The 25,926-nt window shown below is 43.8% G+C and overlaps 1 protein-coding gene across 4 annotated transcripts in view; it reads left to right on the forward strand.

Moving 5' to 3' along the window:
* Arhgap36 (Rho GTPase activating protein 36) overlaps nucleotides 1–8,064 on the forward strand; it is a 29,918-nt gene extending 21,854 nt beyond the window's left edge. Inside the window, exons 1-12 of one of the 4 annotated variants that reach the window (XM_045140762.1) lie at nucleotides 352–444; nucleotides 1,714–1,779; nucleotides 2,311–2,561; nucleotides 2,809–3,001; nucleotides 3,162–3,217; nucleotides 3,447–3,597; nucleotides 4,213–4,361; nucleotides 4,480–4,656; nucleotides 4,872–4,969; nucleotides 5,103–5,209; nucleotides 5,595–5,768; nucleotides 7,234–8,064. In XM_045140762.1, the coding sequence (XP_044996697.1) occupies nucleotides 2,406–2,561; nucleotides 2,809–3,001; nucleotides 3,162–3,217; nucleotides 3,447–3,597; nucleotides 4,213–4,361; nucleotides 4,480–4,656; nucleotides 4,872–4,969; nucleotides 5,103–5,209; nucleotides 5,595–5,768; nucleotides 7,234–7,391 (1,419 nt within the window). In that variant the 5' untranslated portion in view covers nucleotides 352–444; nucleotides 1,714–1,779; nucleotides 2,311–2,405 and the 3' untranslated portion in view covers nucleotides 7,392–8,064. Of the gene's footprint in view, nucleotides 1–191; nucleotides 445–1,305; nucleotides 1,441–1,713; nucleotides 1,780–2,310; nucleotides 2,562–2,808; nucleotides 3,002–3,161; nucleotides 3,218–3,446; nucleotides 3,598–4,212; nucleotides 4,362–4,479; nucleotides 4,657–4,871; nucleotides 4,970–5,102; nucleotides 5,210–5,594; nucleotides 5,769–7,233 lie in introns of those variants that run through there. The other 3 variants (XM_045140763.1, XM_004653968.3, XM_004653967.2) reach the window with 3 other exon arrangements.
* Nucleotides 8,065–25,926: the final 17,862 nt, after the last annotated feature.

Here is a 25,926-nt window from a genome sequence, read left to right on the forward strand (position 1 = left end):
TTCTGGACTAGCTGTTCAGAGCTGTGTTTTTTTAAAGTTGTTTTTTTTTTTTGAATAAGCAGCCAGAGGCAGCTCTGCTTGAGGGTGAAGCCACCTCCCAGTTTTCCCTCCCCCTCTACCACCCCATAGTTCCCTCCACCAGGTCCAGTGACAGTTGGATGATGCAGCCTTGATAGTCATGCGATTCCAGGATGGGTGGCTGCATGCCTTTTCGGAAGGCAGCAAGGACATGGTGTCCCAGAATCATGCCCCCTTTGCTCTTGTTGTCTGCCTTTATTTTTTTAGTAAGCGTCCTGGGAGGAGCCCCAGGACACAACCCGGACCGCAGGATGAATATGGTATCAATACACAGCCTCTCCGAGTTGGAGCGTCTGAAGCTACAGGAGACTGCTTACCGCGAACTCGTGGCCAGACATTTCCTCTCTGAATTCAAGCCAGACCGAGGTAAGCTATACCCCGGAGTGCGGCATCCTTGCCTTCGGGCGAGTGGACCCCCGGGGCGGGATGGGACAGAGATAAGGGGTCCGGGACGGTGGGAGGGGATATTCCTGGTCTAGGACCTGGTCCAGTCTCTCCTGGCAATTGGAAGAGGGGACCAAGGAAGCAGGAGTTAAGTGTTGTCTGTTGAATTGCAGAAGAGGTAAAGATTAGTTGAGTTGGATCGAAACCTGAGGTTTTGGGGGTGTGGGGCGGTAGTACGACAGATGTCAGGGACAGACAAGTGGACCGAGGACAGGTGGAGAGATCACGCACCTGGTGAGTTGTGAGAATCGCGCAGTGGGAGACCAAGGAGCAGAGGGACGCTCAAAGAGAGGACCGGGACGGACGGACAGAGACTACGCAGTTGACAGAGATACTGACAGTGAGAAAGAGACAGAGAGACAGTCGCCAAACCTGGCGGAGAGGGGGGAGCGCGGTGCGGGAGCGGGGTTTGGCAGCGGGAGCTGCTCTGGGAGCGCTACCCAGCTCTGCAGGTGGAGGGGTACCCTGGCGGAGGGGGACGCTGTCCCGGACCGGGTTCCAGTGCTCCTGGCTATCTTAGGGGTCTGTGTGCAGATTTGACTACCTCGTCGAGGGGGAAGTAGGAGAGGTTGGCACGGGTCAAGGGGCGCCCCCGTCAGGACTGGAAAGTGCAGAGGGTCCGCAGGTTTGCCAAGGCGCACCTCTGGCACAGCCTGAACTGAGTGCTGCAAAGGGCCAGGAGACCCCGCGGGCGGCAGCCAGGGCGGGATGTTGAGCGCTAAGACAGTCTGGTGTCGCGGATCCTCCCACCGCAGCGCTGGGAGCCGACGGCCACCGGGTGGGAGCGCTCCGCAGCTACTTGGCGACCCTCGCTCGCCGAGGCGCTGCAGGCAGAGCCCTTCCCATAGCCTGTTGCATGATCCGGGGGCTTCTGAGCCCTTGAATTTGTATTTGAAGTGCTGTGTTGAGCGACCACTGGTGCGTAGCAAGACGCGCTCCGGTGCATTAGACTCGTTGGGTTCAATTCTTGTCATCATTTGTGTGGAGCACTTATAGGTGGGACTGATCCTGTTGTCAAGAGGGGAAACTGAGGCTGGGAGAACGCAAATACACTTTTTGCGGGCTCGACGGGGTTCCCCTCTCCCACCACCCTTCTCCCTGCTGCCAATCAAAGCATTGCAATGTTCCTGTCACTTATTAAGTTCGGTTTGTGTGAGAATATACGTGTCTTTTCTTTTTCTCTTCCCATAGCCCTGACTGCTGACCGTCCAAACACCTTGAAGAAGTGGTTTCTGATTCTCAGAGGACAAGAGAGGGGTGAGGGGCTTCTTCCTGTCTTTTTTTTTTTTTTTTAGTAAAGAGATAGATTGCAGAAACCCCTCTGTCTTATGCCCCTGGCCCCTGGAGACTGGATGGTGCCAATTGCCCCTGAAGACACACCCTTTGCCTCCCAGGCTGCCTCAGGGGGTGATAACAGGAAATGGAACAATAACTTGGGGCGGGCCTTATAGTCTTTCGTAAGCCTGTGGACGACCCCCCCCCCCGCCACACACACACACACACACACACACACACACACACACACACACACACACACATCAACCCGAAGAGATCTTGCTCATTGCGTCAATGTAGTTGGCCCCTGGCAGAACTTAAGGCAGGAAACCTTGAGCCCCTTCGGGGTAGTTGAGTAGAGAACAGTCCTGTTGCCTAGCCACTGCAGGGTCTTAGAGGCACCTTCCCCAGGGAGGGGCGCTGCAGGTCTGGAGAGGTGGGGTTGATTGCGGTTCCAACGTAAGTGCTGCCGGGCTTTGACGTTTCCCATTCTTTCCCTTCCTGGCTCTGCAGCTTTGTCACTGAAGACATTTGGCATTCGCCTAGAAGAGGTGCTGGTGAATGAAATAACCCGTCGCAAGCATCTGGAATTGACAGCCACAGCCGCGATGCGGGTTGAAGAAGCTACTGTTCCCGTCGGTGGTGGCCGCCGCTGTCGTCGGGGAAACGTGGTGCAAAGGGTGTTTGGACGCATCCGACGCTTTTTCAGTCGCAGACGTGATGAGCCCACCCTGCCCAGGGACTTCACTCGCCGTGGCCGTCGAGTGAGTTAAATCTTCCAGGTTTTAGGCAGTGCCCTTCCTGGGCTGTGCAATTTATTTTGGGTGGGTAGGTCAAGACCTGTATCTTCGCCCCTCCTCCCCCCCTGGGGTGGGATGGGATTGAGATAGGGACTGAATCCAGATTGGAGGGGTGGGCTTGGGTTGCCACATAAAGACCCTGTCCCTTTCTGAATATCACACACTGCTCAGGAAAGTCCCGCATTTTAAGACAGTCTGGGTTTCTCTACAGGGTGCAGTTTCTGTGGATAGCCTGGCTGACCTGGAGGATGGGTCCCTGCTGCTGCAGACCCTGCAACTTTCCAGAATTTCATTTCCCATTGGTCAACGACTTCTTGGATCCAAAAAGAAGATGAGCCTCAACCCCATTGCTAAACAGATCCCTGAAGTTGTTGAGGCTTGCTGCAAATTCATTGAGAAACATGGTAAGGACACCAAAGATTGTTAAATCAAGGAAGGAGGCAATTAAGAGGAAGAATGTTCTAGAAAGACTGTGGGGTGACGGGTTTGGCTAACAGCTGCTAAAGGAGGACAAAGAAAATACCAGGGGAAGACATACTTAGGATTTCTTACTTTTTCTTTCAGGACTGAGCACAGTGGGGCTTTTCACCAGTGAATACTCTGTGCAGAGAGTCCGTGAGGTAAGCTATGTTTCCATGTTTGTTCCTTACATAGGAAAAAACAAAAGTGGGGGTGCTCCCATAGGCTTGAGGGAGGTGTCATGATTAGGCTGGGTGGTGAGGGTTAAAGTCTTTTTCTAGCCTCCCATATTGCCAACTACCTCCACTGAAGCTGTGACTTATTGAGGAAATGATCAATAGGGAGTCTTTTGTGGCAGAGGAGAATGACCATACTTTCTCTTCCTTCTAGCTCCGTGAAGAATTTGATCATGGTGTCGATATAGTCCTGGATGACAATCAGAACGTACACGACGTAGCCGCGTTGTTGAGGGAGTTTTTCCGGGACATGAAAGACCCGCTGCTGCCAGACGACCTCTACATGTCCTTCCTTCTGACAGCAAGTAAGTTCTTCCTGGGAAAGGAAGGAAGTATTGCACAGGTCTGGGTGGGGGGAAGGGGGCGGGGTGGGGGAGAACTAATGGCAGAGCTCAGGCTATGAGACCCATGGATCTAAGGCACAATAAATATAAGATGAAAAATACCTCTTCAGGGTTTGGGGAGATGGTTCAGTGGTTAGAGGATCTTGCTTGCAAAGCCTGATGGCCTGGGTTCAATTCCCAAGTACCCACATAAAACCAGATGACCTAAGTGACATATGCATCTGGAGTTTGTTTACAGTGACAAGTTAACCTCACACACCCATTCTCTCTCTCTCTGCAAATAAATTAATAAAGATATTTTTAAAAGAAGAACATTGCCTTCTCTAGAGAATGCATAGTTATTATTTGTGAATAAAAATAAAAAAATTAAAAAAACACTCTCCAGGTTACTTTTGGTTTCTCCATGTTAGCTTATGAATCTGTTGCTTGGGAATTTTTCTCAAGCTTTTGGAATTTGCATGTGCCCTGGGTATTTTTTCAATAGCCACTAACAGTTATGAAGCAGAAACATATCTCTCTTGGTGGTGGGATGCTCTTGAGGCTACCCCTCTCAACAGCCTGTTTTTCTTCCCTTAGCTCTAAAGCCCCAGGATCAGGTTTCTGCTCTTCAATTGCTGGTATACCTGATGCCGCCTTGCCACAGTGATACTCTAGAGCGTCTGCTGCAGGCCTTGCATAAAATCACTGAGTATTGTGAGGACTCCATTGGCATTGATGGACAATTGGTAAGAAGATGTGGGAAAGGGTAGTGATAACTTCTGAAGGGAATGTGTGTGGTGGTAGCTGAGCAAGTGGAGTGGTAAAAAGGGAAAAGCTTATCACAGCCTGCTCTCTTTTACTTAGGTCCCAGGTAATCGCATGACTTCCACCAACTTGGCCTTGGTGTTTGGATCTTCTCTCCTGAAGAGGGGAAAATCTGGCAAGAGGGAATCCAGGAAAACAAAACTGGGGATTGACCACTATGTTGCTTCTGTCAATGTGGTTCGAGCCATGATTGATAACTGGGATATCCTCTTCCAGGTAGGTAAAGTTTTAGATACACTTATCCCACACATCCCCCTTTTGTTCACAAGGCAGAGATAAGTAGATAACTAAAGCAGATAACCACAAAGTCTCCCCTTCTAGAAATTCCTTTCACATTGGTTGGTCATGATATCATCAGTCCTGAGTGTCTAATAGAGATGAACATAAATGAAGAGGTGTTGTGCAATAAAAGTTGCTAATTTTATCCTCAGGTGCCTCCTCATATTCAGCGTCAGGTTGCTAAGCGTGTGTGGAAGTCCAGCCCTGAAGCCTTGGATTTTATCCGACGCCGGAATTTGAGGAAGATTCAGTAAGTGGGCCCTTCCCCTGGTTTATTATTTTTTTTCTGGTTTGTTAGATTTAGCCTATGAGAAATAATCACTTAAGACCAAAGCTGTTTAACCCAGGTGCAAACTGACTCTTTCAAATTCCTTCCTATTCAGGAGTGCACGCATTAAGATGGAAGAAGATGCTCTACTTTCTGATCCTGTGGAAACTTCTGCTGAAGCTCGTGCTGCTATCCTTGCCCAAAGCACACCCTTTGATGAAGGTCAGTTCCCCACTGGAGGTTAGGCCCTTCCTGAAGGTCAGGCCCTTCCTGAGGTCCATGTCCTTGCTGAAGATGAGTCCCTTGAGGAAGATGAATTTCATGAGGAAGATATATCTGTCAATGAAGAGCTAGTATTTGAATATCTCAACCAAGAAGTAGTCCTTGCTGAAACTCAGGGTCATGAAATCCCAAATGACCATGATATTCATGGCCCATATCTTGAGGGAATACCACATTTTGAATAAAATGATGAAGATGATCATGGTACCCTAAATTTTGATGATCTTTCTCCCCTTGAGGATATTCTAGATCCCAGTAATGCAATTCCAGACCTGATTGAGATTCCAGAGTTTGAAAAAAATGCTTTATTTTGATATGATTCCAGACCCTGATGAAGTTCCAGACGTGCCAGGAATTTTGAATGCTGAAGAAAACCTGAACCAGGACTTCGGAGATGGGCCAGATTTTGACGACCAGGAAGACCTTGAACTGGCAGAAGTTCCCTACCTAGATGTGATCCCAAACAATGAAGGAGAATCAGATGCTGATCATATTCCAGGTAATCAAGAAGCCCCAGATGTTGATGAAATCCCAGACAATGTAGGTGCCTCAGATAATGATGAAACACAAGACTCAGAAGAAGACCCCAGCCTCGAGGAGATCCCAGCTGTTGATGAAGTCCCGAATTATGAAGCCTCAAATGCCGAAGAGATTCCAGATCATGAAGAAGCTCCAGAGATTAATGGCATTTCAGACTCTGAAGACGACCTTGATTTTGAAGAAGTCCCAGCTCTTCATGTGGTTCAAAGTCCTGAAGAAGCTCTTGCAGGGCATGAAATCCCAAATCATGAAGAACCCCCAGAGATTAATGGACTCTCAGACTCTGAAGAAGACCCCAATCTTGAAGAAAATGAAGATATTGATGGCATCCCAAATAGCGAAGAGACCTCAGATGCTGAAGAAAGCCCAGATCATGAAGAAGCTCCAGATGGGATTGGGGGCTCTGAAGAAGTCCCCAGTCCTGAAGAGGTTCCAGCTCTCCATGTACTTACAGGCTCAGAAGATATCCCTGAATTTGGTGAAATTGAAGAACATGAAGATTCTTCAGGTGAAGCCCCAAACAATGAAGAAGCCACAGATACTGGAGAAATCCAAGAGCACGAAGAAGCCCCTGATGTTAGTGAAAACCAGGACTCTGATGAAAATCATGAACTTGAAGGACACTCAGTTATCAGTGAGGTACTTGAGCTTGAGAATGTTCAAATGCACAATGAAGTTCCAGATTCCAAGATGGAACAAGTGGATGCCTTTGAAGAAGATGAAGTTAGCACTGTGAATCCGGAGACTGAAGATAGCTCCATTGCCAGTACAATTCCAGATCCTCCACCAGACATAGCTGTCAATCTTGAAGAAGTCATGAATGTAGATGAAGTTCCCGTGCTGGAAGAGCCCAACCTTAAAGAAACTCACAATTCAAAGTCAGTTAGGTTCTGCAAAGAAGATGCAGATGTTATATTTCTTATAGGTACCAATCTGCTTAAAAACAAGGCTCAGCTTGGCCAAGCAATGAATTTCAAGTCTTTCCAAGAGCCATTGAAGCATAACACCTGCTTTCTCCCCTCCATGCAGTGTTGTAAGCTTCCAGCTTCAGCTTTGTTAACTCATTGTCTTCGTTAAGTTAGGTTACTTGCAGGGTGGTGGTGGTGGTGGTGATTTTTAGGAGTTTGCCCTCTTCCCCTTAGCTCTGGTGGTATTGTGCATTTTCTATGAGCATTGGGTGTCTGCCTCACTCCATCCCTTAACTCAGCTTGTCCTTCAGCTTCCACAGTGGGCCTAGACTTAGAGATCTGTGTTCTGCTGTTAGGTTGCCATTTCTTTACCTGTCAAATGTGGATAGTCCTTTTTACCCTACCTCCTTGCCTCTGACTGTATTTGAAATTCAAAACCAGGCCTCAGTGCCTGGGGTGCTGTGCAAAGTATTAAGTCTAGAAACATAAAGAGTTAACATTGTTACTATTTTCCAGGTTCCTCTGAGGAGCCAGCTGTGCCTCCCGGCACTGTCCGTTCCCATGACGATGAGGAAGGAGCGGGTAACCCTCCCATTCGGGGGCAAGACCGCCCATTGCTCCGTGTGCCCCGGGAGAAGGAGGCCAAATCTGGCATCGGCAACTTCTTTCCTTAGATGTTTTTCTTCTATAAGGTGCCGGACAGGGGAAAAGTGTGGGGGAAGACCTGGGATGTCACAGGAAACATTAAGGGGAGTCTTATTGACAAAGATCTGAGGGCAAGAAGGATTTCCACCTGATGCTCGGGTCAGGATGGGGATTCCAAATACACTGCCAGCCCCTTTACTGGGGATGCATGGTCTCTTCAGCTGGTAAAAGCGGAGATGTTTCTGTGTCATGCCCAGGCTCCCTGGTGCTACCTTGCCTTCTCTTGTACCCCTGATCCTGGCTTTCTCTCACTGCAGCCCTCCCTTTAATTGATGTTACATTTGTGATAAACACCTGTCCCAGAGAAGATCACAAATCTCGAGGTGCTTTCCCTCCCCCAAAGGGGATTGCATGTTTTTCCTAACTTTCCTCCCCTCCTCCTGAGAGCTCAATTGGAAAGGCCCTCAAGATGCATGCTAGAACGTTAGGTCAGCCATTGGATAGCTGACAAACAATGCTAAACCATGTCACACCAACTCATAGCCATGTCCCCGCAGCAACTCCGCCACCTCAGGATTTTTTTTTCCCAAAATTATTTAGACCTATGGCTACTCAAACAGCCACTCCCAAAATTCTGTGCAGTTTTGCTCAGGTCACACCAACAGGGAAACCTCAAGTGTAAGCCTAACTAGCTTTTCTGGGGTCAAAATTTAGAGGGAAAATTAGATTTTAGTACCTGGATGTGTTTTAAAGACAGCTGGCATTCACACCCTGTTGTCAGCAAGACAGCTAGTTAAGTACAAACATATAGTTACAAGTAGTTCAAGTCACCTGATTACAAATGTTCTTCTCTATCGTCTCTGTAGCTCCTCTATGCAGGACGGTAAAAATTTGCGGGACATGCTCTGGTAACACACAGATATGGGTTATGTATGACATACAAATTATAGCTGATACTGATGGGTAACAACTGTTAAGGTCCATAGAATGAAGAATGTATTGTATTGAGGGAAAGACACTGATCATACAATGGGTAACAACCACAGAGCTCTAAGATTTGTGATTGTCAAAACTTCTCTGGCATTTAATCATTAATAAACATCTGTATTGTGACAGCAGCATATTCATGGCTTATTGTGTGACTTTCCTTTTAATTTGGGAGGTATATTGAGAAGTTCTGACTAAAGAGCTTAAGGGAAGAAAAATAAAGGGTGCAGGTGATGTGGAATAAAGAGAAGGAGATAACATGAGATGAGGGGGAGGTGGTATGGAATAAAGAGGAGGCGATGACAAGGAATAAGAAGAGGGTTGCTGTGGAATAAACAGGAGAGGATGTCTTGGGATAAGGGGAGGGGTAGTGTGAAATAAAGAGAAGGGGATGACATGGGATAAGGGGAAGGGTAGTGTGGAATAAAGAGGAGGGACTGACATGGGTTGAGAAGAAGGGTGCTGCTGAATAAAGAGGAGGGGCTGACATGGGATGAGAAGAGGGGTGCTGTTGAATAAAAAGGAGGGGATGACATGGGATAAGGGGAGGGGTGGTGTGGAATAAAGAGAAGGGGATGACGTGGGATAGGGGAAGGGTAGTGTGCAATAAAGAGGAGGGGATGACATTGGATGAGAAGAGGGGTGCTGTGGAATAAAAAGGAGGGGATGACATGGGAGAAGGGGAGGGCAGGTATGGTATAAAGAGGAGGGGATGGCATGGTATAAGAGCAGGGTAATGTGGAATTGCTGGGCTGCTCAGGTGGGCAGGTAGTGCTGAGGGAAGGACCAGGCATGCTGGTTCCTCCCTAGGGGTTGAGGAGGAAGATGAGCATCAGACTACTCAAAAACCTCTCCTGGCCACCTGAGAAAAACCACACTGAGTCCAGAGTATTTTCAATGCAGGAACTCGCAGAAACAACTCGCTTTATTACTCTGGGCAGGTACCTATATCATGTTGGGGACGAATGAGGGGATTTTAGGATGGGGGCAGAGGTAAGGGCCAAAAGTAAACTTTAACTATTGAAATGGTAATTACAATTGACACACGGAAGTAGCAGGCCAGAAGCCATTAGGCTTCTTGCTGAGACCTAGCTGGCCAGAGACAGGTTGCCAAACTTTAGCTAGGCTCAGGAACTTATACTAGGCCTCACGCCTGGGCCATTCAGGGCCCAACATAGAATAAACAGGAGTGAATGAAATGATATAAGAGGAGGGTTTATAGGGAAAAAATAGAGGGGTGACGTGGGATAAGAGAGGGGTGAAGTGGAATAAAGAAGAGGGATAACATGGGATAATGGGAGGGGTGATGTGGAATAAAGAGGAGGAGATAACATGGGAAAAGGGGAGGGGTGATGAGGAATAAAGAGGAAATGAAATGGGATAAGGGAAGGGGTGATGTGGAATAAAGAGGAGGTGATATGGGATAAGGGGAGGGGTGATGTGAAATAAAGAGGAGGTGACACGGGATAAGAGGAGGGGTGATGTGGAATATAGAGGAGGTGACATGGGATAAGGGAAGGGGTGATGTGAAATAAAGAGGAATGATGACATGGGATAAGAGGAGGGGTGATGTGGAATATAGAGGAGGTGACATGGGATAAAGGGAGGGGTGATGTGGAATACAGAGGAGATGACATGGGATAAGAGGAGGGGTGATGTGGAATATAGAGGAGGTGACATGGGATAAGGGTAGGAGAAATGTGGAATAAAGAGGAGATGACAAGTGATAAGGGGAGGGGTGATGGGGAATAAAGAGGAGGTGACATGGGATAAGGGGAGGGGTGATGTGGAATATAGAGGAGGTGACATGGGATAAGGGGAGGGTGATGGGGAATAAAGAGGAGGTGACATGGGATAAGAGGAGGGGTGATGTGGAATAAAGAGGAGGTGACATGGGATAAGGGGAGGGTGATGTGGTATAAAGAGGAGGTGATATGGGATAAGGGGAGGGGTGATGTGAAATAAAGAGGAGGTGACACAGGATAAGAGGAGGGGTGATTGGGAATAAAGAGGAGGTGACACGGGATAAGAGGAGGGGTGATGGGGAATAAAGAGGAGGTGACATGGGATAAGAGGAGGGGTGATGTGGAATAAAGAGTAGGTGACATGGGATAAGGGGAGGGGTGATGTGGAATATAGAGGAGGTGACATGAGATAAGGGGAGGTTGATGGGGAATAAAGAGGAGGTGACATGGGATAAGAGGAGGGGTGATGTGGAATATAGAGAAGGTGGCATGGGATAAGGGAGGGGTGATGTGGAATAAAGAGGAGATGACATGTGAAAAGGGGAGGGGTGATGTGGAATAAAGAGGAGGTGACATGGGATAAGAGGAGGGGTGATGTGGAATATAGAGGACGTGACATGGGATAAGAGGAGGGGTTATGTGGAATATAGAGGAGGTGACATGGGATAAGGGGAGGGTGATGGGGAATAAAGAGTAGGTGGCACAGGATAAGAGGATGGGTGATGTGGAATATAGAGGAGGTGACATGGGATAAGGGTAGGAGAAATGTGGAATAAAGAGGAGATGACAAGTGATAAGGGGAGGGGTGATGGGGAATAAAGAGGAGGTGACATGGGATAAGGGGAGGGGTGATGTGGAATATAGAGGAGGTGACATGGGATAAGGGGAGGGGTGATGTGGAATATAGAGGAGGTGACATGGGATAAGGGGAGGTTTGATGGGGAATAAAGAGGAGGTGGCACAGGATAAGAGGAGGGGTGATGTGGAATAAAGAGAAGGTGGCATGGGATAAGGGAGGGGTGATGTGGAATAAAGAGGAGATGACATGGGATAAGGGGAGGGGTAATGGGGAATAAGGAAGAGCGATGACATGGGATAAGGGGAGGGGTGATGTGTAATGAAGAGTAGATAACATGGGATATAGGGAGGGGTGATGGGGAAAAAAGAGGAGGTGACATGGGATAAGAGGAGGGGTGATGTGGAATATAGAGGAGGTGACATGGGATAAGGGGAGGGGTGATGGGGAATAAAGAGGAGGTGACATGGGATAAGGGTAGGAGAAATGTGGAATAAAGAGGAGATGACATGGGATAAGGGGAGGGGTGATGTGGAATATAGAGGAGGTGACATGGGATAAGAGGAGGGGTGATGTGGCATATAGAGGAGGTAATATGGGATAAGGTGAGGGGTGATGTGGAATAAAGAGGAGGGATGCCATGGGAGAATGGGAGGGGTGATGTGGAATAAAGAGGAGATGACAAGTGATAAGGGGTGGTGATGTGGAGTAAAGAGGAGGTGACATGTGATAAGAGGAGGGGTGATGTGAAATAAAGAGGAGATGACAAGTGATAAGGGGAGGGGTGATGGGGAATAAAGAGGAGGTGACATGGGATAAGGGGAGGGGTGATGTGGAATATAGAGGAGGTGACATGGGATAAGGGGAGGGGTGATGTGGAATATAGAGGAGGTGACATGGGATAAGGGGAGGTTTGATGGGGAATAAAGAGGAGGTGGCACAGGATAAGAGGAGGGGTGATGTGGAATAAAGAGAAGGTGGCATGGGATAAGGGAGGGGTGATGTGGAATATAGAGGAGGTGACATGGGATAAGGGGAGGTTTGATGGGGAATAAAGAGGAGGTGGCACAGGATAAGAGGAGGGGTGATGTGGAATAAAGAGAAGGTGGCATGGGATAAGGGAGGGGTGATGTGGAATAAAGAGGAGATGACATGGGATAAGGGGAGGGGTAATGGGGAATAAGGAAGAGCGATGACATGGGATAAGGGGAGGGGTGATGTGTAATGAAGAGTAGATAACATGGGATATAGGGAGGGGTGATGGGGAAAAAAGAGGAGGTGACATGGGATAAGAGGAGGGGTGATGTGGAATATAGAGGAGGTGACATGGGATAAGGGGAGGGGTGATGGGGAATAAAGAGGAGGTGACATGGGATAAGGGTAGGAGAAATGTGGAATAAAGAGGAGATGACATGGGATAAGGGGAGGGGTGATGTGGAATATAGAGGAGGTGACATGGGATAAGAGGAGGGGTGATGTGGCATATAGAGGAGGTAATATGGGATAAGGTGAGGGGTGATGTGGAATAAAGAGGAGGGATGCCATGGGAGAATGGGAGGGGTGATGTGGAATAAAGAGGAGATGACAAGTGATAAGGGGTGGTGATGTGGAGTAAAGAGGAGGTGACATGTGATAAGAGGAGGGGTGATGTGAAATAAAGAGGAGGTGACATGGGATAAGGGGAGGGGTGTTGTGGAATAAAGAGAGGATGACATGGGATAAGGGGAGGAGTGATGTGGAATAAAGAGGAGATGACATGGGATAAGGGGAGGGGTGATGGGAAATAAAGAGGAATGATGACATGGAATAAGGCAAGGGGTGATGTGGAATAAAGAGGAGGTGATATGGGATAAGGGGAGGGGTGATGTGAAATAAAGAGGAGATGACATGGGATAAGGGGAGGGGTGATGTGGAATATAGAGGAGGTGACATGGGATAAGGGGAGGGGTGATGGGGAATAAAGAGGAGGTGACATGGGATAAGGGTAGGAGAAATGTGGAATAAAGAGGAGATGACATGGGATAAGGGGAGGGGTGATGTGGAATATAGAGGAGGTGACATGGGATAAGGGGAGGGGTGATGTGACATATAGAGGAGGTAATATGGGATAAGAGGGGTGATGTGGAATAAAGAGGAGGGATGCCATGGGAGAATGGGAGGGGTGATGTGGAATAAAGAGGAGATGACAAGTGATAAGGGGTGGTGATGTGGAGTAAAGGGGAGGTGACCTGGGATAAGGGTAGGGGTCATGTGAAATAAAGAGGAGGTGACATGGTATAAGGGGAGGGGTGATGGGGAACAAAGAAGAGGTGACATGGGATAAGGGGAGGGGTGATGTGGAATATAGAGGCGGTGACATGGCATAAGTGAAGGGGTAAGATGGAGTAAAGAGGAGGTGATATGGGATAAGGGGAGGGGTGATGTGAAATAAAGAGGAGGTGACATGGGATAAGGTGAGTGGTGATGTGGAATAAATAGGAGGGATGCCAGGGGATTATGGGAGGGGTGATGTGGAATAAAGAGGAGATGACATGGGATAAGGGGAGGATTGATGTGGAATAAAGAGGAAATGACATGGGATTAGGGGTCTCGTGATGGGGAATAAAGAGGAGCAATGACATGGGACAAGGGGAGGGGTGATGTGAAATAAAGTGGAGGTGACATGGTATAAGGGGAGGGGTGATGTGGAACAAAGAGGTGATGTGGTGTAAGGGGAGGGGTGATGTGAAACAAAGAAGAGGTGACATGGGATAAGGGGAGGGTAATGTGGAATATAGAGGAGGTGACATGGGATAAGAGAAGGGGTGATATGGAGTAAAGAGGGGGTGACATGGGTTCAGGGGAGGGGTGATGTGAAATAAAGAGGAGGTTACGTGGGATAAGTGGAGGGGTGTTGTGGAATAAAGAGAGGATAACATGGGATAAGGGGAGGAGTGATGTGGAATAAAGAGGAATGATTACATGCAATAAGGCAAGGGGTGATGTGGAATAAAGAGGAGGTGACATGGGATAAGGTAAGGGGTGTTGTGGAATATAGAGGAGGTGTCATGGTATAAGCGGAGGGTTGATGTGGAACAAAGAGGAGGTGACATGGGATAAGAGAAGGGGTGATATGGAGTAAAGAGCAGGTGACATGGGATCAGGAGAGGGGTGTTGTGGAATAAAGAGTGGATGACTTGGGATAAGTGTAGGAGTAATGTGGAATAAAGAGGAGATGACATGGGATAAGGGGAGGGGTGATGGGGAATAAAGAGGAATGATGACATGGGATAAGGGGAGGGGTGATGTGGAATAAAGAGGAGGTGACATGGGATAAGGGGAAGGCTGATGGGGAATAAAGAGGAGGTGACATGGGATAAGGGGAGGGGTGATGAAGTATAAAGAGGAGGTGACATGGGATAAGGGGAGAGGGATGTGGAATAAAGAGGAGGTGACATGGGTTAAAGGGAGGGGTGTTGTGGAATAAAGAGGAGATGACGTGGGATAAGTTGAGGGGTGATGTGGAATAAAGAGGAGGAGATGACATTTGATAAATTGATGGGTGATGTGGAATACAGAGGAGGTGACATGGGATAATGGGAGGAGTGAAGTAGAATAAAGTGTTGCGATGATTTGGGATAAGGGGAGGGGAGATGTGGAATAAAGAGGAGGTGACATGGGATAAGGGGAGCGGCGAAGTCGAATAAAGAGGAGTGATGATTGGGATAAAGGGAGGGGAGATGTGGAATAAAGAGGAGGTGACAAGGGATAAGGGGATGGGTGAAATGGAATAGAGAGGATATGACATGGGGTAAGGCGTGGGGTGATGTGTTGTAAAAAGGAGGTGACCTGGGATAAGGGGAGGGGTGATGTGGAATAAAGAGGAGATGACATGGTATGGGGGAGGGTAGACGTAGAATAAAGAGGAGATGATATGGGATAAACCTAATTTTGTGCCTTTGTCAAAAATCAGATGGCACTTCTGAGAGAAGTGTCTTTATTTCACCTATCTATGTATTTACTGATTTGTCAATTATGTATTATACTTTTGCTCCAGTTTTGTAGTAAGTTTTGATACTGAGAAGTATGAGTCCTTTCAATTTGTTGTTTAATATTGCCTTGGTTGCTACTGAGAAATCCTGCTGGAACTGTGATAACCTCCTCCATGTAGACCAGCTGATAGAAACCTGGAAGAAGCCATTCTGCATGCAGTTCGCTGGAAGAGAAATCACCAGTGAAGATACTCAACAGTAGACACTGCAAGCCTTGTATTTGGCACATGTCTGTCATGGTGGAAACCAACTGGACTGGAGGCCCACTCCATGACATGACAGGGAAAACTTAAAACATGTAACATCATGAGCCCTAGGATTATAATGTTTGCTGCTGTCTGGCTAAGTGTATATACTATGCTTATCAAACTGCCCAGTAAGTACTTCTCTTAAAGTTCATACCCTTATATTAATGCTATTCTCACCTTTGGTAGAGAGTCTTCTCTTTTCAGATGGCAGTGATGTTGGGATGACTCAGAAGGCATCATGGTGCTGGGAAGAAGTGACAGGAGTGCTTAGCACTGCAATATCTCTATCACACCTTCCAAGGCTCAGGGTGTATTGAGGAAGAGGTGGCAGAAAGAATGTAAGAGCCAAAGGAACGGTAGGACTCCTTACAATGTGCTCCTCCAGACACAAAATGGCCTGGATATCCATGACCTCACAGTGCCTGACACTAACTACACAAGACCATCATAATAGGAGGGAAAGATCATGACATCAAAATAAAAGAGAGACTGATTGAGAGGGGAAGGGGACATGCTGGAGAATGGAGTTTCAAAGGGGAAAGTGGGGGAAGGGTGGGCATTACCATGGGATATTGTTTATAAACATGGAAGTTATTAAAAAAAAGTTGAAAAGAAAAAATATATTGCCTTGGTTGTTCTTGGTCCCTTACTTGTTCATGTACAGTTTAGAACTAATCTGCTGTCACATGCAAAAAAGCTTGCTGAAATCTTACTTGGTGTAACAGACAGCCTCAGGTCACAGGGACGATTGGAATTCCAAATCTACCCCCACCTACAGTGGTAGCTCCTCCAGTCAGGTGGCTGCAGACCTAAATTAAAAACTTCAATAAAATCTTGAATATATTGGCAGCCATCCATTCAAACTACCAAACTTGGGATTGCATTGAGTATATATACAAACTTGAGAAAAACCAATATCAGTATAATATTGAATTTTCCAATTCATAAACATATTTACCTATACTTTCCTATATACTTTGATTTCTTTCATCAGAATTTTATAGATTCTATATAGATCCCACTTGCTTTTTGTGAGTTTTGTACCTGTCCTTCAATTTTAGGGCTTTTATGAATGGTGTTGTAGTTTATTTTAAATTCTAATTGTTCATTACCACTACACAGGAAAGCAACTGACTTCTATATATTGACATTGTATTCTATATATTTGATATGCTAGTTTATTTGTACTGCTAGGTATTTATTATAGAGAAATGAAACCAGATATCTACTCAAAATCTATACAAAAATGTTTATAAACATCTTTCTTTATTCCTCTCTTCCTTTTTCTTCTCCCCTCCCTCCTTCTTTCTCCTTTTAGATTCCTTAGACAATGATGTTTTATCAAATAAAGATAATTTCATTTCCCTTTTAAAATTCTGTATTTCATTTTCTTATCTTATAGTACTAGACAGATTTTAACTTCAATGTTGAATAAAAGTGGACACTTAGAGTATTCCTGACTTTAGAAGGGAAATCATGTGACTAACAGCACTATTAAATACAATGTTGGCTAAAGTTTTCATCTCATTTATAAAATGTGTAAGCACAGAGTTGAGTTTAGTTATTTGCATATTATACTTTTAATTAATATGGGATTAGTGATGATGATAACTTGTATTTCATTCATGATCTTGAAAATTTGTATATATAGTTTTTATTATTGGTGAGCTTGGATACAGGTTTGTAAATTTTATTTTTTTAAATAATTAGCTTCATTTTCGCTGACTTTTCTCTATTGCTTTTTGTTCTCAATATAACTTTTAGATTGATTTTTAAATTAATTTTTTATATTTTTATTATATTTATTTATTTGAGAGAGAGAGAGAGAGAGAGACAGAGAGGGAAAGAGAGGGTGTAGGGAGAGAATGTGTATGCCAGGGCTTCTAGCCACTGCAAATGCACTCCAGAGGCATGTACCACCTTGTTCATCTGGCTTACATGGACCTGGGAAACTGAACCTGGGTCCTTTCACTTTGCAGGCAAGCACCTTAAATGCTAAGCCATTTCTCCATCCCTAAATTAGTTTTTAGTGAGCATATAAGGTAATGGGTTTTACTATAACATTAATATAACACTCTTAGAGTTCTAATTATGCTGTTTTAAATTTTTTTCAGAGATTTTCCTAAACCTTATGGTGTATGTTTTTGTTAATTTATGTCCTCTTTAAAATAACACAATATTGGCTCCCATTTGGTGTATTCGAACAATAATGGCGTATTTCTATCTTTCCCTTGGCATTTAGGACAATGCTATCATTAATTTTAATTATCTATGTCCTAAAATTAACACATACTCTGTTGCTATTCATTGTAAGTTTGGATATTTGACCTATACCATTTTAATTCTACCAAGAAAAATCTTTTAATATTTCTTGCAGAGACATACTGAAATCCTTCTCCTTCTGTTTATCTTAATAAGTCTTTTTTCTTCTTACATTTGAATGGATAATTTTATTGAATATTGAGTTCAAGATTGGTGTTTCTCTTTTTTAAAATTTATTTTTATTAGATATGGACATACTTAGTGTGCAAACAACACATGTTAGTACCATTCTTTCTCTCATCCCTACCCCTTTTCTGAAGATGCCCTCCTCTTTGGGGATGCAAGTAAGCCCCATGGGGATTTTGGGTCATGCATTGTGGGGGCAGCAGTCGGCTATGGGGGAGAGACAATGTCTCTGCATACTGTCCCAACTTGTGGCTCTAACAATTTTTCTTTCCCCTCTTCCACAAACTTTTCTGAGCCATGTTGGGTGCATTTTAAGTCTAATTCAGTGATGGGCTCTTAGGAGCTTCTGGATCTCTGCTTTGGTAGGTGTCAAGTGTCCTCAGTGCCTCTCTGCTTCACCCTTGTGCTGATATCAGGTTCATCAAGAAAGCAGCGCTCTTGCTCATCTTCCCAATTCTTCTGTGGTTTCAGCTGGGGCCGGGGTGTGTGCTGGGCCATTTACCTCCTCAGGTCCCACTCCCATCTGAAAAATAGAAGCAGAATCTCCCATGGAGAGTGAAATCAGCACCGGTTAAATGGGATAACTATTATTAATGTAGAGAGAGTTTAAAGGGTATAGACCCTCTTATAGCCCAAGATTAGTGAGAGCTTGACATTGGAAGGCAAAATAGTTATATGGATATAATTCTGACTTGTTTTCCAGTTCCAGATGTGCTTTCCTTTCCACTGATCAGATCTGTTAGCCAATCCAAGAGCAGTTTGTTTCCCACCATGACTGTGTGCCACGATTGCACTTGTGTGAGCATCATAATCAGGTTGTTTGCTTCTGAGTAGCTTAGACTTTGAGTTGCTCAGACAGATGTTGGCCACTTTCTCCTGGTAGTTCCTGTAGTGCCTTCTAACACTAGATAACTAACTGTCTGTGGACTGGTTCTCTTCTGGATTTCAACCAGGTGTGTCCATGGTCTGTGCCGACAGTGTATGGTGTCCTCAGGGTCTTACCATTAACCTTTGGTGAGTAATCAAGTGCTCTGATAGAAGTCTGCTTGTTTATTTTGGGAGATCTTGTAGGTCTCTCCAATCAACAGCTTGTTATGAATGTTAACCATGTCCTGGTATAGGGAATTATAGGCTGGCACCAAGGGGTGTTTCCATTTTTCAATGCATGTTGCATGATTTCTGTAGAGAAGCCTGTTGTAATTCTTATTCTTGTTCCTTTAAACGAAAGTAGATTTTTCTGGGTATTTTTTATGGTTTTCTCATTAACTTTGGCTTTATGCAGCTTGCATGTAATATTATTTGAATTAATTACTGTCCTCTGAGGTTCCTGTATCTGTGGAATAGTGTCTATCACTGATTTTGAAAGTTTGTGCTACTATTATTTTAATTATTTTTTTCTTCATTATTTCTTACCCTTTGGTAATCACTTACATATATTACATAATATAAAAATTCAGGGTTGTTATTCCATTTTTTTCTCTTTGCACTTTATTTTGAAATTTCTGGTGACAAATCTCTAAGATCATTTATTCTTTCATGAGTTCTGATGACTACCAATCAGCCCATTAAAAGCTTTCTTCATTTGTGCTTTAGTGTTTTTCATTTCTAAAAAGATCTAAAATATGCTTACTTAAAATTTTTATCTCTCTGATTATTTTGTTCATCCATTCTTGCATGGTGCATACTTTTTAATTAAAGGGTATAATGTACTTATTTAAAATTTTCTCTATGATAAGCCCCAAATCTGTCATACTTTTGGGTCTTGTTCTGATGTTTATGATGTCTCTTTAGATTATCATTTTTCTTGCCTTTTTGTGTGCTTGGTAATTATTGAAAACTTAAGGCATCTTTGTTAGTAAGAATTAAAGCAACTAAGCCTCTGGTTTGAAGATTTATATTAATCTCACCAGGAATTGTGTTATATTTAATCTTTTCTGTAATCCAATTTTTCTAGCCTTCTTGTTTTTGTCTCCCCAGTTGATGTATGTGCTGAAGGATATTCTGAAGGATATTCTGTGTCCTGTATGTAGCTCTTTCACCTATAACCACTTATACTATGCTGATGTCTAGTGTGGTGTTAAGGGGAGTGTTGTAGTCAGTTCCATGCTGCTGGGATGAACCTCAAAACCAGACACAGTTTATGTGAGGTATAGCATTCATTTCAGGCTTACAGATCCAGGGGAAGTTCCATAAAGGCAGAAGAAGCTGATCCCCTTTACCAAATCCCCACACAGAGAAAAACTACCACCATCACCATAAGGAAGAACATTCTGGGTACCCCAAGCAGAACTTAAAACGCCTTGCATACCATAGGTTGTAATTCAGCTCTTAGAGCTGGACCTCAGGATACACCTATAGTGATACCTCCTCTAGCCAGTTGGCTGGAAATCCAATTTACAAGCTTTTCTTAAAATTTTTTTTAAAAATAATTTCCTTTTAAGGTTTTATGAGAGAGACTGAGAGAGAAAGAGAGAGAGAGAGAGAGAGACCAGTGCATGTGGTTTACCTGGGAACTTGGGTATTGAACCTGGGTCCTTAGGCTTCATAGGCAAGTGCCTTAACTGCTAACCCATCTCTCTAGTCTGCAATTTACAATCTTTAGTAAACTCATGAGTCTATTGGGGGATGTAAATCCAAACTAACATATTCCTCACTCACCTGCAAAAGACTCACAGTCATCTCATATTGTAAAATGTATTCAGTCAAACTTCAAAGGTCCCATAGTATTACCAACTTAAGATTGTTCCAAAGTTCCTAGTCTGATCTTGAGATCTAAGACTGACTCTTAACTATTGTAAAGTTCATGAATAACAAGACCACTCTGAGGCAAAGTAAAGTTTTATTTGGGAAAGACCTGAGCTGCCAGGCTGTCTCATGAGAGAAGAGCACAGCACCCCTGGATTTGCAAAGGTTAGATTTTATAAGGCCTTTTTGTTGGGTAGGGGATATGGAAATGGGGAACTTGTTTGTGAAGTTAAGTATGGGAGTTTCTTCTGGGGAATTTTTCTGTTAATCATAAAGTTGTGGTCAGGGAGTTAGGGTGTGTCACCAAAACAGAGTTCAGGTGGCTCTTGATATAAGGTGAACAGGCAACTGTCTCTTAGGGGCAGGGGGAGACAATGGTTCAGGTGGTTTCTTAGGAATGTAGTCAGCTTTGTTTTTGTATTATTCTATAAGGCTGATTCTCATTGTAATTTTGTCACCTGTAGCGACTCCATCTTGGGACCTGGTTTGACCTAACAACTATGAGTCCTGTAAAATAAAACAAGTTACATTCTTTCAACATATTCAACTTACACAGAGTAAACATTTCCATTGATTTGTGGCATAACAAGGAGAGATTGGACCAATGCAAACTCAGCAACCATTAGGCAAACATCTGCAGTTCAAGGCTGAGATCCATATCCAGTGGCCAGTGACAATTCCCTAAAATTCTAGTTCCAGTCCTTCTGCTGGGCTGAGTAGCCAGGGAAAACTTCCATTCCAAGCCAGAGTGTTCCATGACAGTTCTTGCACAGTCCTGATGTATCTATCTTCAGGTCTCCATGCAGACCATAGTCCAGCTTTCAGTGGCTTCAATGGACCCTTTATGACAGTCATCATGGCCTGCCCACATGCAATATCTCAGCAGTGGCTGCTGGAATTGTGTTCACTTCATGACCCACTTCATGCATTTTTTCATGCTTCCAAAAAACCATTAACAGGTCTGCAGGACACAGCCATGTTGTTAAATAACCAACAAAATAAATCCTGATTTTGAAGAGCAGGTTCCTTCCTTTCAGTAATCTCCTTTCAAAAGAATTTGCATTTCTACCATTTAGTCTTTCCTCAGGAATCCTGCCCATTGTTTCAATGTAAAGGACTTGGGCCATCTTCCACAAGATTGCTAATATATTTGACAATAGCAGCTTCAGTAACCTAAAACCTGTCACTGTGCCAGAAAATTTTAAAGTTGTGTGAATTTTTCCAATTTTAAATATATATTTCAATTCCATAGATTTTTCAAGCATGTTAGTCCATTACAAATTTAACTTTGATCAAACTTTCTGGACATGGTCATAAATACATCCAGATTTTTTTCCAGTAGACCAATTCCAACTAAGTTCTCTGCAGTCTTTCCTTCCCCTTGTAAAGTTCATAAGCAAATCCCCCAAATACAGTTCTCGCTGAACTTAGAATTTTCAAACTCTCACCAGAATAGCCCATCAAACTTGGCTTACTGCTCTGGAAGGCATCTTCAGCTGCAAGTACCAAGTCCATACCCCTTCCTACAAAACAAAATTCCAAAAGTCCAAAATTTACAAGGTCAGATTAATCACTGCAACATTACCCCAAATCTCTGGTAACAAATTTTGTTGTAGTCAGATCCATGCTGCTAGGCTGAACCTCCAAACCAGACATGGTTTATGGGAGAAATGTAATTTATTTCAGGCCTAAAGATCTAGGGGAATTCTCATAATTGTAGAAGAAGCTAGCCATCTTTATGGATTCCACAAGAATTAAAAACCACTACCAGCATATCACAAGCAAGTACAATCTGAGAACCCCAGGTAGAGTTTAAACACTCTGTATAGCTTAGACTGAAATTCAGATCTGCCCTCTGTAACACCTTAGGTCTGGACCTTAAGATCTTCCCATAGTGATACTTCCTCTAGCAAGGCAGCTGGAAATCTGAGTTACAAGCTTAAAAAAACTTCTGAGTCTATAGGGGACATAAATTCAGACTACCACAGGGAGTATTGCGGACAGATTACTTTTTCAATTTGTCTATATTAATTGTATAAAATACCAGGTTTAATTATGATACTTTGTGCATGTATATAACATATCTTGTTCATATTTATCCAATATTACACCCTATGGTCTCTGCAGGTGGTGCCTTGTAATAGTCTGATTAAATCTTTTTAATAAGAACATATTTTATATGAATATATTGTATGTCGTTACCATCTTTCCCTTTGTTCTTTCCCCCATTCCATGGGGGTCCCTCTTTAGTGGGGTTGCTGGTATTCCCCATGGGGTTATGGGAGCAGAAGTCATTATCTGGGGGAGGCAGGGCCTCTGGGAATGAAATCCCAACCTGTGACTTATATAGTCTTTCTGGCCACTCAGCTGCAAAATTCTCAGAGCCTGGACGTGTGTGTTTTAAGTCTATTCTGTGATGAGCTTGTAGGACTCTCTGGATTTCTGCTTTGGTATGTGTTGAGTATCCTCAGTGCCTGTCTCCTTCACCCTGGCACTGCTTGTCAGGCTCACCATGGAAGCAGCACTCTTGTTCATCTCCCCACTTCCTCTGTGGTTTCACCTAAGCCTTGACTGAGATGTGAGGGTTAGTTTATCTCCTCTGGTCTCACTACCTTCTGAAAAAGAAAAAAAGGTTCTCCAGTAGTGAGTAAAGTCAGCATAGGTTAAATTGGATAAGTGTTACGAAGTTTGGGAGAGTTTGATGGATGTAGCCCCTGTTTTAGCCAAAGACTAGTGGGAGCTTGACATTGGAGAGCATAATCTTTGTCTCCATAGGATTCATACCCAGTTCCCAGTTCCAGATTTGGGTTCCTTTCCACTGAACAGATCTGTTAGCCAATCAGGAAGCCATTGGTTACATACCAAGGCTGTGTGCCACCATTGCACTGGTGTGTACTTCTTGTCAAGCTAGTTGTTTCTGAGTACCTTAGTCATCTGCTTGTTCACACTCTTGTTGGCTACTTTCCCCAAGTACTTCATGTAGTGCTTTCCAGCACTAGATAGGCTAACTGCCTGGAAACTGGCTCTCTTCTGGATTCCAGCCAGGTCTCTGTTTTCTCTGCCAGCAGCATATGGTGTTTTCAGCAATAGGGTCTTACTTTTTACATCAGGTGGGTAAGAAAGTGCTTTGACAGATGCCTGCCATGTTTTGAGGACTTCATATGTCTCACCGATGGACAGGTTATTGTGAGTCACAACTGCTTTCTGGTACTGGAAGATATAGGCCAGAACCATTTTTTTTTAAGGTTAGATTTCATCCCACCCTCTCCAGGGCCCTTCTTCTTGGGTACTCCCCTCATACTCCTGTTGAGGTTTCAGTCTTTTAGTGTATCTTCAGGGATAAAGGTTTCTATGGTACCAGTTCATTTTGGGTTTAGTTTTGTGGTTCCCCCTCACTCTCCTCTTCCCCTTTACCCTGCCCCTCCCATCCCCATTGTCTGGGCCTTGAGTTGCCTATCAAGTATGTCAGTATCTCAAGCTAATCCCACTTAGGAACTGTAGGTGAGTGAGACAATGTGATGATTTTCTTTCTGTGATTGTTTGAATTTGCTGAGTATGATCTGTCCATCCATTCTGCTACAAATTTCATTGTTTCATTTTTTTCTTACCACTAAGTAGAATTCCATTTTGTAAAAATGTACAACTTTGTTATCCATTCATCCAATGATGGGCACCTGGGTTGATTCCAGTTCTTAGCTATTATGAATTGAGCAGGTATAAACATGGTTGAGCTAATATCTCTGTCATGGAGCTTGGATCATTTAGGGTAAATGCAATGAAAAGGAATAACTGTGTCTATTGGCACTCAATATTCATCCTGTTCATGAATCTCCATATTGATTTCCATAGTGGTTGTACATGCTTACATTCCCACCAACAGTGAATGAAGGTTCCTCTTTCTCCACATCCTCACCAACATTTGTGCTTATTTGATTTTTTAATGTTTGCTATCCTTACTGGTGTAAAGAGGAATCTCATAGTTGTTTCAGTTTGCATGTCCCTGATGGTTAGGGATGCTGAACATTTTCTTAACCGTGTGTTATCCATTTGTATTTCTTCTTCTGAGAAATCCCTATTCAGCTCTCTGCCTCATTTTTTCAGTGGGTTGTTTGATTTTTTTTATTGTTTAGTTTTTTGAGTTCTTTGTAGATTCTAGATATTAGGCCTCTGTCAGTGGTATAGCTGCCAAAATTTTTCTCCCATTCTGTGAGTAATCTATTGGCTCTGATTATGGTATGTTTGTTTCTGCAAAAGCTTTTTAGCTTCATGAGCTCCCATTGGTTGACTGATTGTTTATTTTCTTGGACTACTGGGGTATTGTAGAGGAAGTCTTTCCCCACTCCTATTATTATGCAGAGTTTCTCCTATTTTTTCTTCCAGTATAAGAAGAGTTTCAGGTCTTATATTGAGGTCTTTAATCAATTTTGACTTGATGTTTGTGTATGATGAGATGAATGGGACTAGTTTCATTTTTCTACATATGGTCATCCAATTTGTCCAGCACCATTTGTTGAATATGCTGTCTTTTCCCCAGTCTACTGGGAAAATTATTGGTACCTTTGTCAAAAATACAGTAGCTGTAGTAACTTGAACTAAAGTCAGGATCTTCAATTCTATTCCATTGATCTATATTTCTGTTTTTATGCCAGTATCATGCTGGTTTTGCACTATGACTTTGTAATACAGCTTTAGATCAGGTATATTGATACCACCAATGGGGTTTCTTTTGCTGAAGATGTGTTCAGATATCTGAGACCTGCTGCCATTCCATATGAATTTTGAGGTCATTTTTTTCAATCTCTGTGAAAAATAATGCTGGAATTTTTATTGGCATTACACTAAATCTGTATATTGTTTTGGTGGAATTGCCATTTTCACTATATTATAGGAGCATGGGAGGTATTGTTATCTTCTTAAGTCCTCCTCAATTTATTTCTTGAGTGTTTTTATGTTTTCATTATATAGGTCTTTCACATCCTTGGTTAGTGTTATCCCAAGGTATTTAATTTTTTTCTTGCTATTGAAAATAGGATAGTCTTGCTGATTTCTTTCTCTGTATATTTGTCCCTTGCATATAGAAAGGCTACTGACCTCTGTGTGGATTTTTATTTTAGTTTTTATTATTATTATTTTTTTAGAGTTAGTGAGGCAGAGAGAGAGAGAGAATTGGCTTTCCAGAGGCTCAGCTGCTGCAACTGAACTCGAGATGCCTCTGCCACCTAGTGGGAAGGTGAGACCTTGCACTTGCCTCACTTTTGTGCATCTGGCTTACATGGGATCTGGAGAGTTGAACATGGGTCCTTAGGCTTTGTAGTCACCTTAACCACTAAGACTTCTCTCCAGCCTGTGTGTGGATTTTTTATCCTGCCACTAAATGGGAACTCCTGGATTCTTTCTCCATTAAGTATTATTTGGGCTTTTGGTGCTTTATATACCTTTTATTGTGTTGAGATATAAACCACTCATGCCCATTCTCTTCAGTGTTTTGACCATGAAGTGATGTATTTTGTCAAGGGCATTCTCTGCATCTATTCAAATGATCATGTGGTTTTTGTGATTAAGTT

This window comes from Jaculus jaculus, chromosome X (assembly GCF_020740685.1).
Source record: "Jaculus jaculus isolate mJacJac1 chromosome X, mJacJac1.mat.Y.cur, whole genome shotgun sequence".
Lineage (NCBI taxonomy): Eukaryota > Metazoa > Chordata > Mammalia > Rodentia > Dipodidae > Jaculus > Jaculus jaculus.